Raw genomic sequence first — 19,151 nt, forward strand, 5'->3', positions numbered from 1 at the left:
CCTCTACCAACGCTAGCATGGCGTAATGATAAGGTATTTTGGTAATGAATGGGCAGGCATGTGTTTGAAACTCCGTGCAAATTGTACCAAGTACTATTTATTCATTATTTATTAAATCCTATATAGGATAAGCTATTTCTCCATCCTCAAGAGTTACATAGTAAGAGAGATTTATTATAGTGATGTTATAGTCTCTTATATATCATCTTAAACACACACGGAAGATCTTTACTATTTTGCATATTACCTATCTTATTTAGTAAATCTCAAGGGAGTCATTAAGCAATTGTATACTGGTGCACCTTAGGGATGGCAACAGATCGGGTCTGGTCGGGTACGGGTTTTACTATATCTGTACCCATACATGCTATCCCACTAGTATACCCGAACCCGACAGGTTTTAAAAACCTCAACCCATACCCGCACCCGATGGGTATACCTACCCCGCCCCCATATTAAAAAAACTAATAAAAAATATATTATTTTTTTATTAAAAAATAACTTAAAATAATTATAATTTTTTTATAAAATAATTTTTTTTTATAAAATTACAAGAGTAAACAAATAGGAAAAATAAAAAACCTTAGATTGTTAAGTTGTAGAGCATATACTAATATAAGCTTCAATCATCTGCAAACCTTAAAAACCTTAGATTGGTAAGGTCAGGTCAAATTTGGGTATTATCGCTATTCCTAGTGCACCTCTTTATTTGCTTAACTTTTTAACACCTCATAAGTGGAGGGCCCCTGTCACCATTTGTGATCTCTCTCAAATATATACAAAACTTGAAATTCAAAGTCACTGATTTAATTTAAAAGTTTTAATTATTCTTCTACCACCTTGACCAAATCCTTGTTCATCAACCCCCGTGAATTAATGTTTGACAACCGAATTAGTAATTAAATGATTTGTGATATAATTATAAAATTAAATAATGTTGAAAAAGAGCAAGTGTAGTGGTCCGAGAAGACCATAAAAGGTTGTGGTTAATGCAAAAGCTAAGGGCGGTGTTAACAATCGGATTTCCAGAATCTCCATAGTACCAAATGGTCCAAAGCCAACTACAAATGTTAACGGAGGAGCATTCAAAGTCCAAATGTCTAATACTATTGCAGAAATCAGTAGAGTAGGTTTCAACTGTATTTTGGTCTTGTTGTTAAAGGTTGTTTGGATTGACTTTTAAAGAAAGTGTTTTTTTTTTTAATTTTGTAGAAGTATTTTTGGAAAAAGTACTTTCAGAATAAATTAAGTACTTATGCATATTTTTTTGTTTGGATGTATTAGTTTTAATAAATTAAGTGCTTATGCATATTTTTTTGTTTGGATGTATTAGTTTCAGAAGCACTTATGTAATTGTGAAAATGTTTGGATGTTTATTTGAAAAGTACTTTTACAGCAACAAATTACTAAAATACCTTTTTACTGGATTGACTGAGGGTATTTTAGTAAATTTACTTAACCAAATAGCTTATAAAAAACAACTTATTTTCATAAGCTGGTCTTTGGCAGCTTATAAATAAGTTGTATTTGGGCTTATTTCACAGATTGAGATTATTCAGAAACACAATATTAAACTCATAAGCACTTAACTTATAAAATAAGTGCTTTTCGGTCAGCTATAAGGCCTTGTTTGGGTTAGTTTAAAAATAAAGTGTTTTTTTTTTCAGGTTATAGAAGCACTTATTTTAAAAGTACTTTTGAGAATAAGTTAAGTGTTTTTTAATGTTTTATGTTTGGATAAGCTAATGTAAAAGTACTTTTATATGTGTGAAGTTGTTTGGATGTGGATTTTTAAAAGGGCTTTTAGGGGTAGCAAATTACTAAAGTGGGCATTCATTGAGTTATTATTATACATTGCTATTAATAATGATAATAAAAATATTAATGATATAATAATAATAACTTAATGTATTATAATTATAATTAATAATTATTATTATATTGTAATTATAATTAACAATAATAATAATTATTATTATAACGTAATGTAATAATAATAATAATAATTATTATTATTATTATTATTATTATAGTCATGCTTTTTGTTGTTTAATAAGCTAGGACTAAGGGCATTAATTTGTTTAATTGTTGAGGGTAAAGTGGTAATTTATAACACCCAAAAACAGCTTTTTAGAAGTGCTTTTTCCAAAAACACCTCTTTACCAGCTTTTGAAAAAAAACTGAATTTAGGCTTTTTTAACAGCTTCTGCTTTTGCAGAAAAACCAATACAAACATATTTTCTTCCATCCAAAAGTGCTTAACTTATAAAAAAGTGCTTTTGGACTTCTTAGAAGCCAATCCAAACAACCCCTAAGCTGATCCAAATAACACCTTAATTACAATCAATGAAGACGTACAGGAATTGAATGTCAACTATATATATATATATATGAAACTTTATATATTTGAAATTTAGAATCTTACATATAAATATTAGATTTAGAAAAATATTTTCTAATTTTCTTTTGATGTTAATGAAAATGAGACCAACCCCTATTGAGTTTGAAACCCTAAACATACTACCGATGATAAGGCAGAGGATCAAGTGAGATTGAAGTTAAGTCATCAAACTTTTTATGCCTTGGGTGACATATGCTATAATAGATGGAATAAAAGGTGAAGATCTTGTGAGGAGAACTATCACCAAAAATCAATTTAAAATTCACATTACAAACTGCAACTCATGTAGATGAATAATTGGCCCTTCATGCATTAGAAATTTAGTTTACAAAATTTATGAACCATGTATAGTATTAGAAGATTATAAAAAGAAAATTTTTAAGCATGAAGATGGTTAGTAAGATTTACTAACCCTTCTCATTAATTTGAAGAAAAAAAAAACCTTGAACAAATATGAGCAATTCATTTTTGACAAAAATATATCTTGAACCAATACTTGTTAAATGGAGATTCTTACTTCAAAAAAACTCATTCTGGCAAAATTTGAATGAATGGATATTAAACGATGAACCAAAAGTATAGAATAAAAAAGTAAATTAATAATGGTAAACAATAAATTAAAGAATGGATTTTTTTCAAAAAGAAAAGAAAGAAAGAAAAAAACCTGGCCATTTGCTCACTTGGAATTAAAGCGGATTAAATTTATATATTATTTTTAAGAATAAAATGCTATCCTCTCGCATAATGTTTGTAAGTCTCAATAATTCACATTATCATGATTTTGATTTAAATTTTCTAAAATAGATTAAAATTTTATAAAAAATAAAATAAATATTGCCTCCGTGATGGTTAACAGAGCAATAGGTGTTGCGCAATAAAAGAATATATTTAAATATTTTGTCTAAATAAATTATTATTTAAGTAATATTATTGATGTATTTAATTATTAACGTGTTCATTAATATTTGAAATTCTTCATTTATTTATTTTTTATTTTTATTTTAAATAAAATGAATAAATCACTACTTTATTGAAAAAAACAGAAAAAACAAGACAAATTCAAAAGAAGAGAAATAACCACACAAAAAAAGTAAGCAGATTGAAATTCTATTTATTTATTAAACATGTGATATACAGATTAAATAGGATTAAATTTCATACATAAACATGATGTTAAATTTGGTAGGGACTTTCTAGTTTTCCACTATAATGCAAGTCTTATTTTCTCATTTAACAATAATAGAGAAAATTTATCAATAAATATTACAAGAACAATAACAAGACACAGTTGTAGTCAGAACATAGCATTAATTCTGGTGTTTGGCTTGAAAATTTTGGACCTGCTAAAGCCAAATGGGTATAACTAGTGTTTCGTGTATTTGGAAAGCTAAGTGCAACGCTCTTGTTACCTCCTCTGTGGATCAAGTGAGGGAATATACCAATCATCCAAATTATCATAGGGAGATTTTCTATGTTAATATTTTTAACTCATTCTCAATGCCACCTCTTCATTGATGCATCTTGGATGTTCTAAAATTATTGTTGAATGACTCATTAATTACTCTAATAATTATTACACAAAATTTTATAATTTATAAAAACACTTTATATATCCAATTTCATGTAGACTAAAAAATAGCCTAATTACCAAACATTAAATTTTTAGAAAAATTTAGGTAAAGATTTATATATGTAGTTATGCGTTGTTCTCAATTATTGTCTCCATAAATAGTGGTAGTTATGTTTAATAGGCCCCAGTTATTTCTTCGCCATAAATTGTGGTATTTAATATTTATTTGAATAATTAGTATTTACTAGTTCTTATTGCTTGGCATATATGGTACGTAGTTGTCCATAGTTCCCAATAAATATTATTCCGTCCTTTACATGTTTCCATAAATAATGAGGCTGACATTATACAATGACAGATGAAATCCAAGGGAAAACAAGGATGGATGCCTGTGTTACTTTTAATTATTTATGAAATAAATACTGACAAAATATTATGAACAATACAAACTGCAAACCAACAACAACAAAGATCTTGAGTCAAGTAATCTATTCTTTAGTAAACTTGGTCAAGAGCCAGTCACTAGCATTAATTAGGGCTTGTATCACTTTAAAATGGTTTGACAATTAGGTTAATAGATGTGAGCCAGCAAACATCTGGTTAGAATCCTTTAGGAAGTCCCAACAACCTCTGGACACCATTAAAAAACTAGCTTGTGCACACTCCATTAATGGCAGATCCTTCTGTTGTTGTGATCTTTCTAAAGACTGGTGGACAGTTGGTGGGTAGTGATAATTTGAAATGGTGAAGCCTCATGACTAACAACGAGCAGAGGTTTATAACTTTATACTGCCACATGATGCAGGCCATGCCCACCTGAAATTAACTATTTCCACTAAGCTGAAAGGCCTTGCAGTTCATGCAGACCCAGTTTTGTTGGGCCTGAGCCCACTTTAGTCATGGATCACTGGCCCATCACAGGTTTGGTGCAAGTTTTAGACTGGAAGAGATTAAATTTTTATAAAGAAAAAAAAAATTAAGTCTCAGTTATGGTTAACAGAGCAATAGGTGTTGCGCAATAAAAGAATATATTTAAATAGTTTGTCAAAATTAATTAGTTATTAAGCCATATTATTGATGTATTTAATTATTAACATGTTCATTAATATTTGAAATTCTCCATTTATTTATTAAACACATGGTATACAGATTAAATAGGCTTAAATTTCATATATAAACATGATGTCAAATTTGGTAGGGACATGCTAGTTTTTCACAATAATGCAAGTCTTATTTCTCATTTAACAATAACTAAGAAAATTCACCAAATAAATATCACAACAACAACAACAAGATACAGTTGTCCCCAGAACATAACATTAATTCTGGTGTTTGGCTTGAAAATATTGGAGCTGCTAAAGCCAAATGGGTGGCCTCTATTATTATAACTTTATTTTCAAAGGACAACACTTAGATCCTCCTCATTTGATTGCTACCTCCTCATTTTCATAAGAACAAAGGGAGATTTTCTTTCATAATATTTTTAACAGTTATCACTCTCAGAGCTACCTCTTCACTGATGAATCTTGGATTCCTCACAATCAATCAGGGGTGCTGTGCAGGCGGCTTCTTTATTCTTAATTAATGTTTATAAATATATATATATATAAATATATATTTGATTACAGGATGTTCTAAAATTACTGTTGAATCTACACTTGAAGTTGAGCTAACTGCTATGGATTTAGGCCTCAAGACTTCTGCCAAATGGAAGATAAACATTGCTATAATCTTTATAGACTACATTTGAGCTAAGCACATGCTAGAGCAAAACTCTACTGAAAAATATCTGGAGGATAAAACATAGAGTTGCTTACCTGAAACGGGTATATAATCTAAACATTATTAATATAGAAGTTATCCCCAATGACTCCATGAGTGGAACGCCTTAGCTAACAAACTTGCTGCACATGCAAAATCTTGTCAAAGTACTGCATCTCTGTTTCACCAAGGAAGAGACTTTCCCAGGTGATTGATGAAACGTCATGTTATTGAATTTTATAACCTCTTTGTCATAAGCTTTTGTTCTCCTTGTCTCTCTTGTCTCTCGTCAGGTTGTATAGTGTCCAAGTTTTCTTTTAATAAAATGGCTGCTTATTAGCTCTCTTGCTTCAAGAACAAGACGCAGTCTGCATTACAATAACTGAGAACATTCACTAAAACATAACAAGAAGAAGCAGTCTATGTGCCACACCATGGAATTGCTCATCAGGCACAGCCTAAGTCCTCATAAAAAATCTTCTTAAACTGCAGCATGTTCTCCGGCTCCATCCCCACCGCCAGCAGCAGCCCACCCTTGTCTCCCGGGTTGTTCATGATGTAGACCAATCCTGCAAACTGCAGGCAGGCTCTTCCCATGAACACTGGCTTCCCCCACCCAAAATCAGCGTCATATATCGGCAGTCCCTGCCAACTGATAATCCAAAGATCAGTCTCTGGCATCACCCATGCACCTTTTGCCAACCCCCTAACATCTTCTTGCAACTCCAAGAAGTCAATCAGTGATCGAATGTGCTCATCATTTAATCTATCAGTTGACTTGCTGATAATCTCTGCACTGAAATCAAGCTCATTGCCTATAATTTCACCAGCATTGGCTACAGCAGATGCCCGGAATATGGCATTGCCAAGATAGCCTTGTGGGAGTTGTGGCTTGATCCGCGTCCGAGCATCAGCTGTGATGTACAAATGGGTTGCTTCATTGTTGATGAGCTTGCGAGCCTTGCACGCAGATCGCCAGAGATGAGATACCACAGCTTTGAATGAGGAGAGTGGCTTTTTCCCAGAAGCTACTGAGTGCTTGATAGATTCAACTTGTGTTTTTGGTGAGCTTGAGAATGGCAGAGTCAAATGCGCACTTTGCAGCAGAGTGTTCGGAGAGGGGCTTGGGAGCATATTCGATGTGTTCAGAGGTGATGCTGGGAGGTTCGCGGGCACGGAGCAGTGTGCGCTCGATGTAGGGCGATACAGAGAGTTTGTTGGTGCCCCGGGCAATTTCAGACCAAGAATTCATGAAATGGAGAGCACCAAGGCCATCGGCAGCTGTGTGATGCACTGCTGCACCAAGGCATACTCCACCGCACTTGAAGAAGGTCAACTGTCACGTTGCATTCATTTACAAAGCTTAATTAGCAAAAATGATTCAATGGTTAGAATTTGAAGAATGATTGAAATCTGTTTTTTTTATCTGAACTTCGAACATTACTTGAAGCAACAAAGTAGATATCAGGAAAAGTTTCAGTACTGTCTCTGTTCTGGCTCAGGAGCGGAGAGTGGCGCCAATGGAGGGAAGAAAGGTTTTAAAAGGGAGTCACGTGCCAGGGAGGATGTTATCTGAGTCAGCTAAGTCATTAGTTGACAGCAATGTAACCAACTCAGCAGAGAATCAGGCAGAGAATGAAGGGATTGGGCGAAGGAGCCAAAGGAAGAGAAGACCCAATACGCGCCTGACCGGGTTCGTTACTAGCTCCAGCGTGGCCAATGTATGACGAGGTGATGGCACAACTTTAGATAAAACGGTTACGCCTACGTGGAGGAGAGGATATAAAAAGACAGGAAATAGAGAAGAAGGTCCTGAGGCCTGGTTCTGGCTTTTCCGGCGACCCAGTCAGGAGGGAAGCACTTCCCACTTATCTTACTTTTTCCAGCTTAATTCTAGTGGATCTACAGCTCTGTGAGCTTATTTCCTTCATGTGATGCTTTTATGAAGTTTTCTTTAATTTTGAGTAGATTGTTGATGATTTCTTTATATCTGTTAATTGAGTGAACTGCTATCTAGATACTCAGTTAATCAGAGCAATTGTGGCAGCAGTTTGTTGATTTGTGATTGAATTTACTGTCTCATTGATAAACTGTGTTAGATTCAGTGAAATTCACTACAGTCTCCTGTGACCTCTGTATTAAATAAAGCTCATGAGTCGTTAAAGAAACAGTTACAACAAGTCATTGGTTGAAAAAGACAGTAGCATAGACCAGCTAAAGCATAAACAAGTTCCACAGAATCACAAATTGCTTGTGAATTCAGTGGTGCAAAGAGCACTAATTTTACTTGAAAAATAAGGTATATATCATCACATGATTTGTTTTATTATCAGATGCAGTATGGAATTTGGCAATGAGAAACACCTGGAACAAACCAGCTATATAGCACAAACAAGTTCAAATGATGGAAAGATGACTACTGTAATTACTTCAAGAAATGACTTGTTTTGCCATCAGGTGCAGCAGGTAATTAAGTGGCGCGGTAAAAATTCAATGAACCAGCCAACATAAAAAATTAACAGTATATGAATTTTTTTATCCATTTACCCTTTGAAAATCGGATCTCCTATATATCTAAACCAACAGTGTAGTGGAAATCATAAAAGTGATGATGGGCCACCCTTCATGCCACTCCACCTACCAATGCCACTACCACAACTAGAGATGGCAATCAGTACTCTAACTAACAAGTTTACCCATATCTATACCCTCTTTGACCTGTTACAGGTTCGGTAAATGTATAGATACGGGTATTAACCGTTGAAAAGGGTATGGGTTTTCATACCCTTACCTGTTGAAGAGGGTACATGTTTTATCCTTACCCTCACATATATATTATTAAATTAAACAATTATCCACAATTTACCCAAAATCCATTTTAAATAGTACTTTTGGTTTTCTCTTAAGAGGATCCATAGGGACGTTTCTAAATTTGAGAACTAGGGATGTCCACAATAGCCTACGACTATCAGTGTTATGCAATAATCGTAAACAGTAAGAACAATTAGACAGTATTTATATAAACAAATAATCGTGCCAAATCAACTTTGTCCACACGCAATTGTGATTTATCTATTTTAATATAAAAAATAAAAAAATTTCAAGCGGGTAACAAAACCTATCATTATAAAAAAAATTCAAATATTATTAAATATGATTTTATTATATGTTTTTATAAGCTAGATATAAATAAAATAAATTCTGGAAAGAGAAACAGAGGGAGACCTGAAGCATGACCAAGATGCAAGGTGGAGTCCCTGACGGCGCCGAGGGCACCAGCAGCCGCCGCATCTCGTCGGAAGGCTCGAACTCACCGAACTCATCAACCGCCGACTCCGATCGCGCAACCACGAACAGCACACCCTCACCGGTGCACTGAATCTGAACTCTACCGCTGGCATCCAACTCAAGCCTTCCAGCCAGAGGATAGAAATGGACCAAAGCCTTGCTCAGCGCCACCTTCATCGCCTCCGGTGAGAAGAAATCGCCGTTCTGACTCTCATCCTGCCTGTAGAAGTAAATCGTCGGTACGTGCGCGCGCGCCACCAGAAGATCTAGATTGGAAAGCCAGAGAGAGTGCTTGGGCGTTTCCTCGCTCGGACCCACCAAGCCGGACTCCACTACTTGGATCTCCACCGCCATTGTCGAGTTTTTGGAGCTGGTGATTGGGTTGCGCGGAAGGTGTTTGATAAAATGATCATGTAGGGGCTGTTTCGTTGTAAATGAGTAGATCTAAGTTGCTATAAAGTGACTTTACATGTAAAAAATATGTTTAGTTTGGTGCCCTAGATATCTCAGGACAAGAATAGGATATTTAGGACTATAGCCCTATTCGAGTGTTTGGTTTCCTGGATAACGCTGGATGGGGATGACCCCCATCTCTGAAAGTGGGATGAGTGGCATCCCTCTAAATTGGTGGGACGCCACGCATCCCACCATCTCATCCCTTTCTTTTTATTTTCCCTTATCTATCTCCATCTCTCTTAATATTTTAAGCTAATTAAATTCAACTGATAAATAATAAACATATGTGTTATTCGTTAATAATCCATTAAAATAATTTAAATTAACTAAATAAAATATATATCCATTAATTATTTGTTTTTTAAAAAAATCAAATACTTCCTAAAATATTTAAATTTAAATTAATTAAAAAATCATCCATTAATTAAATTAAATTAACAATTTCAAAATATTTTTTAATGATAATTTGAAAATACATTCTTAGTTTTAACCTTCTGTTTATTCATAATAGTTTGCGATTATGTTATTCATTAATAATCCATTAAAAACATTCCGTTGTTTAAATCAAATACTTAAAAATATTTCATACTTATATGTTCATTATTTTGGTAAATTAAATCTGTTTTGAATTATTCTTAATTTCTGGGTTTATTTTGATATTTATTTAATTATGTTACATTTTGTATGTTTTTAAAAATTATTGAAACTTTTGTGATCACGATATTTTTAGTGATTGATTACTGGGCTCCCAAACTCATTAAGTTGTTCTTTTTCCCTTTATTAGGACTAGGATTGGGTGGTGAACAGAAACTCTCTTTGTTGTGGGTGAAGATCTTCTAGTCTTTTATTTAATTGTCATGTGAGACACTTGTTATTTGTTTTCATGGTATTTCAAATGTTGTGACGCTCCTTTGCTTTTGAAAGCTAGTGTCTCTGTTAAATGTTATTTTTCTAGTGTGAGACAAGTTTTGAGGTCTTGCGTGTTTACTTTGTTACAGCCTTCTAGGTATGCGGCCGTTTGTCAATACTTCGGGTTCAGGGCATGACAACTTCTCTGTTGACCAAACTCTGGTGAGGCTCCGTCAACCACAACTCCAGTGAGCAACTACACCAATATCAACACCATCATCTTCTTCGTCTGAGATGACGACAATCAACGATGAATTGTCGGTGGAGAGGGCGATCAATAGGCAAAGACTGTGTGAGCGATGGCGGTGAGCTTCTTCCACTCCATGATGTTCAACGTGATCATGATGAAGCTCAATCTAACCACAAGAATCATCTCCTCCATCAACGTCTTCACCAACCTCCTCGGCTTCTTTTTCCTCAAGTTCTAGACCAAAATCCTTCACAAATCGTGTTAAGCAGCTCTCAACCCATCAAAAGAACACCATCATCCAAATCTTCACAAATCACCTTCAATCTTTCCTAGCCTCTATCCTTCCGATGGCCATGGATTTCCCCTTTTATTTATTTATGTATTTTTTTTAGTGATGTTAATTTTTCAATTAGTCAAATAAATATATATATATAGTATATCTATATATATTAGGCTGATGTACTACAGTTTAGTGTGTATTATTTTTCTCTTATTAAATTTTAATTTAAAAATGTTGGATTAATTAATTTTAAAATTAGTATTAATCATAATTCATAAATAATGAGATTTAAAATAATTAATGGTTTTTGGGGATAAAATTGAAGCATATTATATAATTAAAATTTTTTATAAATAATATTAAATAACTAATGTTAAGAATATGTGATAGGATAACCTTACCATTACACTTACATGGTAATTATACACCACAACTTACATCAAACCAAATAAAAAAAAAGTAAATACAATATTTTAATTTACAGTAAACCAAACAGCTATGATGTAAGTTAAAATACAGTATTTTCACTTACACTATAATTTCACTTATATGTAAATTCAATTACATACAGCCAAACAGTCTCGTAGCATGTGTTTGTCTAGCGTACGGGGATGCACGCACAAACAACATCGCAAATTTAATTTGTGTTGTTGTCTTTCAGAAAAATATTTAATAAATTTATCTCCATTTTATTTTAAGAAAAAAATGATGAACCTTGTAATATTTGAATGAGGCCTAAAGAAACTAAAAAAAAAACTATGTATTATACACACCTTTTTATTTTAGTTTAATAAATTTGTTATGTCAATTTTATTTAAAAAAAAATGTCACAATTTTTTTTTATATTTTGATTAAAAACACATTAGGCACATTTTTTTCTGTTTTTCATATTTGCACTTTTTGTGAATGGATGCAAACAAGGTAGAGTTTCCTACATGCAACTGTTGATTTTGGTGTGATTAGCTAGTTGGGCTTAGCTATTTACCACTTGTTTGGTTTAGAGGGGTAGGGGGGAGAGGGAGTGAGGAGGGGAGTTGAATGGACGGTTTGAAAAAAAATTATATTTGATTCAATAGAGGAGTGTGGAGGGGTAATCTATTTTTTTTGTTTGGTTGGAAAGAAGAGTGATGAGAGATGTAATGTGTATTTTACCAATTTGCTCTTTTATATAAAATTGATCATAATAATTTTTTATACATGTCTAAGATTATTTTGTACAAACTTTGTTAATATTAATATTAATATTACTAATAATATTATTTTAAAACTAATACTATAATTATTCAATTTTTTATATTTGTTTATCTTTTATGTTATTATTATTATCAAAAAATATTATTATTAATTTTTAATTGACACATTAAAAAATTAAGAAAAAAATAATATAAAAGATGAAATTAGATTTTAAATAAAGTCCCGATGAATTGTTTTGAGAAAATGTATCATCCCCGATATATTGATGAACTTTTCATTAAGACTATGTGTGGGAGTGAGGGTTTGAGAGTTATCAAACTTATCGTCTGCTTGTTAAAATGTGTGCAGAGATTGACAATCAATTTCCAAAAGAATTGCATGTTCTCCTCCCGAATAGGTCAACTCCCAAAAGCATATTTTGCTTACACACTACACTGAGTGCGTTAGGAGTTCTTCAAATATTTTTTATAGTTGTCCCCATCTCAGGTAGATGACTTGGCTTCTTGAAAACTTGCTTTCCAACATCTAATCATGTTTGACTTCTTGGAAATATAAGGGCATTTCTCTTAGAGGTAGATTCACTTGGGTGTCTTCTCTGTCTCAACTTCTTCAAATATTTTGTATAGTTGTCCCCATCTCAGGTAGATGACTTGGCTTCTTAAAAACTTGCTTTCCAACATCTAATCATGTTTGACTTCTTGGAAATAAGGGCATTTCTCTTAGAGGTAGATTAACTTGGGTGTCTTCTCTATCTCAACTAACTAGATATCTATATTCAAGTTGCCCCAATTGGTCATCAAAGAGATCAATCATATTTGAAGAAATTTCTCACTATAACAAATTTGTCAATTATTGACATATGTGATAATGTCATAAAATAATATATTTTTGTCACTAAAAATTTTTTTTGACGCTTTATTGCCGTCATCACATTTTGTCGCCTTTGCTCCGTCGCTAAAAGGTTAATGTGACGATTACATGTTCATCACATAATGATACCTTTTATGTTACAAAATTATCATATTTTACCTATTTTATAATCATTAATGACATGCATTTTTATCACTAAATGTTGTGCCAAACTGTCATAAAATGTTATGAATTGTCACTAAATATAAGGTAAAGTTTTATCATTTGTGACATTCTATTGATTTTCAAATAATAAATAATAAAAATATTTGTCACCATTTCAAATAGAATAGTGTCATAAAAAGTGGTTAACGTCACTATATATTGTTAAGAAAATATAATATTTAGTGACAAAAGTCTATTTTTGTGATGATGAAAATGCGTCACTAATAAAAAATATGCCATAAATTATTTTTTTTTGTAATGTCACAATTAATTAAATATTGTATAGTTTGTAATATTTTTATAATGTCACAATCAATCATGTTTTTATGATGTATTTGTAATTTGTGATATATTTTAGTGAATACTTTTTAACAAATTATATAAATAATCAAATAATTAATTTTTGATAATATATCATAAATAAAATAAAATTAATATTATTATTGCAAAAAGAAAAATAACACAATTATCATAATTTATAGTTAACCTTATTTATTAACAAATTTTATTTTCGTAAAATTTCAATAACATTAAAAAATTAATCTTAAGTAAATCATATCAAAATAGATAACTATTCTTCATGCAACTCTTGTGGCGTTCGTGTTTATGGTGTTTTGTTGATGTAGAGCTTGCCTCATTAAAACCTGAAATAAATATTTTTAAAATAATAAATATTAATTTATAAGAAGAGTAAATTAACAAAAGTAAAGTTCAAAATATAATTATATATACATATACATATATACTAATACGCATCCAAAATATTAATAATAAGCACAATAGATAGTCATAACAAAAATTAATTGATTAATGACAAACTTTAACAATTCAAAGTGCTAATCAAACAACTATAGAAATTATAACAATAATTCCATTATAAAATGATGATAATTAAAAAATACATAAATTAATCAAAAAACACAAGAATCAATATTGTTAGCAACCCTTTGGAAAGAAAACTTTAATCTAATGATTGTAGCCGATGTTAATCTCTTTCCTATTCAAATATTCCCTTCTCCAACGAAACCATCATCACTACAAAACCCATAAAATTAGAAGCGAATCAAGCAATTATAAAAAATTTATGAACTAAGTGCATTGGAACACTAATGCAAATACTTAAAAGATTCATGAGATCTTTGATGAAGTAGGAACTTACACAAGCATCATAAAAAAAAATTAAGAACTAAAAAAAAAGTGGAAGTGTGCCTTAAGATGGAGGCAACAATAAAATAAAAAATAGACAGTAGTATAGATTTTGAGAAAGAGAAATATAATGTACCTTAGTAATAATGAGAGAGAAAAAAAGATTGAGAAAGAATAGAAATTGAGATAGAGTTTATAGAAATTTTGTTTTTTATAGAATTTTTGTTTTTTTAATTTTTTTATAAACTTTTAAACTAAATTTAGAAAAAAATTAAAATTATTCGAAAATTTTTATAGGATATATCTTTTTATTGAATGAAAATCTGTTGAAAGTCTATATTAAAACTAACATATTTTTATATTTTTTTAGTTAAATTCGCAATAATTTTTTAAAAAATTATTAACAAATTTAAACTAAATTTAGATAAATTAAAATTATTTAAAAAATTTTATAGGATATATCCTTTTATTGAATGAAAATCTTTTCAAATTCTATATAAAAACTAACATATTTTTATATGTTTTTAATTAAATTCGTAATAATTTATTTAAAAAATTATTAACAAATTTAAACCAATGAAACTTGAATTTTAAATTATCGTTTAAATATATTTTGCAATAATTTTTTTTAAAAAAGCTTATAACAAATTTAAACCAATGAAATTTGAATTTTAAATTAATACTAGAGTTATAAAATCTTCTTTAATATCTATATAAAATTACTTCAATAATATAAAGGTTTTTTATAATTTAGTCCTTATTAATAAAATAAATTATAATATATATGAAGGTGTTAATATAAAATATCTCTAATAAAATCTTTAAAAATAAAAAAAATTCAAAAAGAGGTAAAGAGAGTTATTTGAATAATAAATAGATAATTTAAAATAAATCAATATGAAATTAAACTAATATGGGGATGCTAAAACCCTATCTTCACAATTTTTTTTTTTTGAAAATAAACAATGTATAAATTGATAAATATAGTTTAAAAAAATTATATTTTTAGGAAAAATATTTGCAAAAAAAATTTATTTTTATCCCCTTGCCCCTAGGTATAAATTGGTTTATATAACATGAAAAAATTTATATTCTTTTGCAAAAAATATATTGTTTTGCTTTCTCAAGTTTTTTTACTTGCAAAAGCTATTTATATTGTATAAAAATATATGATTTTGGAAAAATATTTGGAAAAGTTTATTATTTGCTTTCATATTCGACAAATTGGTAAGAATGATATTCGAAAATTATATTTTATAAAAATATTTATAAAAAAAATTGTTGTTTGGTTTATTAACGTTTTGCGTGACCCACCTAAAAAAATTATTGTTATGTCCTTACTCATATCTATGTCAATTTATATAAATAATTTTGTTATATTTTTCTCCTAAATTAATTGTAAAGCATAAAAAAATGTTTATGTCATTTAGTATTTTATCTTTCAATGGTATTTAGCATTTGACTACGAAAAAAATTATTAGTGAGGCATGATTAGTGTCATTAAATTTAGTAACAAATAGTGACATTATCCAATATCATCAAGTAATCCGATATTTATTTGTAACAATATTATAATATCATTATTATTTATATTTTGGTGACAAACCTATGTGTCACAAAAATAAATTAAGGTACATAAAAAAAATTCAAATTGTCATTGATAATATATGTTAATATTAGTAGCATTATTTAAATTTAGTTTAAAAACAACAAATTTTAAAATTTGTGGCGAAAAAATATTATATTAATGACGTACTATATTTGTCACTTAATATTTAAACCGTCACTAAAAGTACGAGTGCATTTGGAGCTAATCCTTTTGTAACAATATCATAAGACAATTTAAAGTATTGTCACATAAAATTATCAAACAAGCAAAATGAGTGACTAGATAATGATTTCGTCACATTATGTATTTTTTAGTGACAAAAAACCAATATGTCAAAATTAAAATTGTCACTAATCATCAATTTTGTTGTAGTGTCTCCTAGTTCTGTCCATACATTAATCACCCACGATGCAGTCTAGTTGATTGGAAACGCTTATGTAGATCACGAAATTAAGGCAGGTGAGGTATTTTAGACTCAAGGACTTCAATAATGCTCTCCTGTGGAACTGTGGAGGAAGATTTCCTTTACAATCACTTAGATAGCGTTTGGTTAGATATAGTTGAAAATACAGTAGATTTCCAATTACAGTGTAGTTGTAAATTCTGGAGTTGAACATGCAGGAGAGTTAAATTTGGTGTTTGGTTGACTGTAATTGAAAATGCTGGATTTCAAAATTTTATGTTTGTTTGGGAGGATTTGTAAATCTGGATTTTGAAAATATGTGTTTGGTTTGATGTATTTGTAGGATATAAACACCCTTGCTAAGGATACTCCACCTTTGTCATTATTAAATTTAATTAATTATAAATACACAATTAATTATTATTAATAGTAACCAAAATAATTATGCATATAATTACTTAATTTAATATAAATTTATGTTTTCATTACAAATTATTGTTATTTTTTATAATTATAAAAAATATATTACACTATTTATAATTTTTATATATATAATTTTTTATATTGATAAAATTATAATAGTAACCATTTATTATTAAGATAAAATAATATCATGATTTTATTTTTATTTTATTTATATATATTTTTATTAGAAAGTCTCACGTGACACCACGTGCGAGACTTTCTATGGAAATCCCAAATGCGGACGGCCGATTTGGATGAAGTTTCAAAACCAACCAAATCCATTTGCACTGCATTTCTAACTATTTTCAAATTCTCAAATCTAATCAAACAAACACCATATTTTGAAGTTTTTTGCAATTACAATTACATGCAGTTTTATATCCGGCCAAACAAACACACCCTTAATGTAGAGGCATTTATTTGAACCTCTACCTAAATAATCTACCTTGGAATCTTTTCCTTAGATAACCTAAGCGAAGATCCTTTTTTTCTAAAATGGAATTCTTAGTTGTCTGCTAGCATTAAGGACTTGTATCACTTTGAATTGGTTTCACAATTAGGTTAATAGATGTGAGCTAGCAAGCATCTAGTCAAAATACTTTTAAGAACTCCTAACAACCTCTAGGAATCATTGAGAGGTTATGTGAGAGACTTCTCTCCCTAAGAGCAACAACTAGATCAATTGGTGAGAGGCACTAACCTTAAAAGCAATACAAAGGGTAGGTTGCGGGTTCGATCCCAAGAAGGAACGAACTTAGTCATAACAGTACAATAACTGGATTGTGTTCAGTAGGCGATGCTCAATTGTCGCTTTTAGGGAGGGCAATTTCTCACAAGCTAGTTTGTGCACTTCTTGAAAGTCTCTCCACTAATAGCGAATCCTTCTGTTGTTGTGATCTTCCTAAGGATTGTTGGGCAGTTGGTGGGTAGCGATGATTTAAAATGATTAAGCCTTATGACTAATAGTGATAAGAGGTTTATACTGCCAAGTGACGCAGGTCATTTTGAGAGGTGCATGTCAACATAAAATTAACCATTTTAACTTTCTTGTATATATAAGACAACGATATTCCTATGTTTGAAAATCTTGTGAAGAGGAAGTGTAATAATCTCCGAGCATTACCTGGGGTAAGCAATCCTATATATTGTCGATGTTGTTGTCTTTTACAGCCAATGGCATTACTTATTAGTTTGTTTTGTTTTAGTATCTCCATGTTCCCCCTCTCTAATGTCAATGTATCATATTTTTCATTTAAAAAAAAAACGTGAATAAACCACTAAATTTATTTTGAAAAGAAAAAAAATTGTAAATAAAAAAACTAAATAAAAAAACTAAAACAACGACAACAAAAAGGAAAGAAAATAGAAAAGAAACACGAACATCACAAAAAGAAACCAACAAGGTAATCACTAAATTTATCGTTGTTCATTTTTGGTTTTGTATTTTTTGTTTTTTAAATGCAAATTATCTATTTTTTTTAAAAGTAAAAATATAAAATATAAAATAAAAGTTGTTAGGGTGGAGTTTGGTTGATGTGATTATACTACTTACAGGCATTTTTATATGTCTCATTTTAAAGTTTTTCAATTTGTCATTTTTATTTGTCCATTTAGAAAATTTATAAAACATTAAATATTGGTTTTTCAAATTTATCTCTTATACATCTACAACTTCCAATAAATCACATTCAATTAAATATTCTATTAAATTATATTTTAAAGATAGAATACCCGGATCAGTCTTTCTATTATAGTAAAAGTGCTCTTTCAGTCTCTCTATTATTTTTTGTTTTGTTGGGCACTTTTAAGAATATTTTCTGGCATTATTAGTGGCATTATTTTTGTTTTTGAATTTCTGGCATTATTTTAGAAATATTTTAATTCAATTTTAAGCCACGCCAGTTCACCAAATGGAGAAACTCACAAGCGTTAGGGTAAAGGACTATTTTTTTCCAAAAATAATAATAGAGGGATCCCAGTCAGAAAAAATAATAAAGGGATTGAAATGACACTTTTACTATCTTGGTATTCATGCTATTTTAAATAAGAGTAATCTTTTAAATTTTATATATTTTGTTATAAATTTTATATTAGCAACTATCTAACCGATTTTTTTAATATATATAAATTTTTTAAAATATTCTATCTGTTCTTTTTATTTGTCAATTTTTTTAATTAATATTAATCCAGAAAAGTTGATTCAAGTTATTGATAACATAAAATTTATAAAAATTATATTAACTTTTAATATTACCCTCATTTAAAATATACTTTGAAAAAATATATAATTAAATATAATTTATTATAAGTAGTAGAAATATATTAGATATATAAGATAAATTTTTAAAAAAATAATATTTAATATTATACAAAAATGTTTAAATAGATAAATAAAAAAATAATAA

At 29.9% G+C, this 19,151-nt stretch overlaps 1 protein-coding gene across 1 annotated transcript; it reads right to left on the reverse strand.

The window, feature by feature from the left end:
* Nucleotides 1–6,042: 6,042 nt before the first annotated feature.
* LOC120253849 (putrescine hydroxycinnamoyltransferase 1-like) lies at nucleotides 6,043–9,617 on the reverse strand. Its single transcript, XM_039262056.1, is given in 3 exon segments — nucleotides 6,043–6,794; nucleotides 6,796–7,068; nucleotides 8,958–9,617. Coding segments are annotated over 3 exon segments (1,305 nt in total). The 5' UTR covers nucleotides 9,375–9,617; the 3' UTR covers nucleotides 6,043–6,179.
* Between the last annotated feature and the right edge of the window lie 9,534 nt (nucleotides 9,618–19,151).

Source organism: Dioscorea cayenensis, unplaced genomic scaffold, assembly GCF_009730915.1.
Source record: "Dioscorea cayenensis subsp. rotundata cultivar TDr96_F1 unplaced genomic scaffold, TDr96_F1_v2_PseudoChromosome.rev07_lg8_w22 25.fasta BLBR01000223.1, whole genome shotgun sequence".
NCBI classification, from domain to species: Eukaryota; Viridiplantae; Streptophyta; class Magnoliopsida; order Dioscoreales; family Dioscoreaceae; genus Dioscorea; species Dioscorea cayenensis.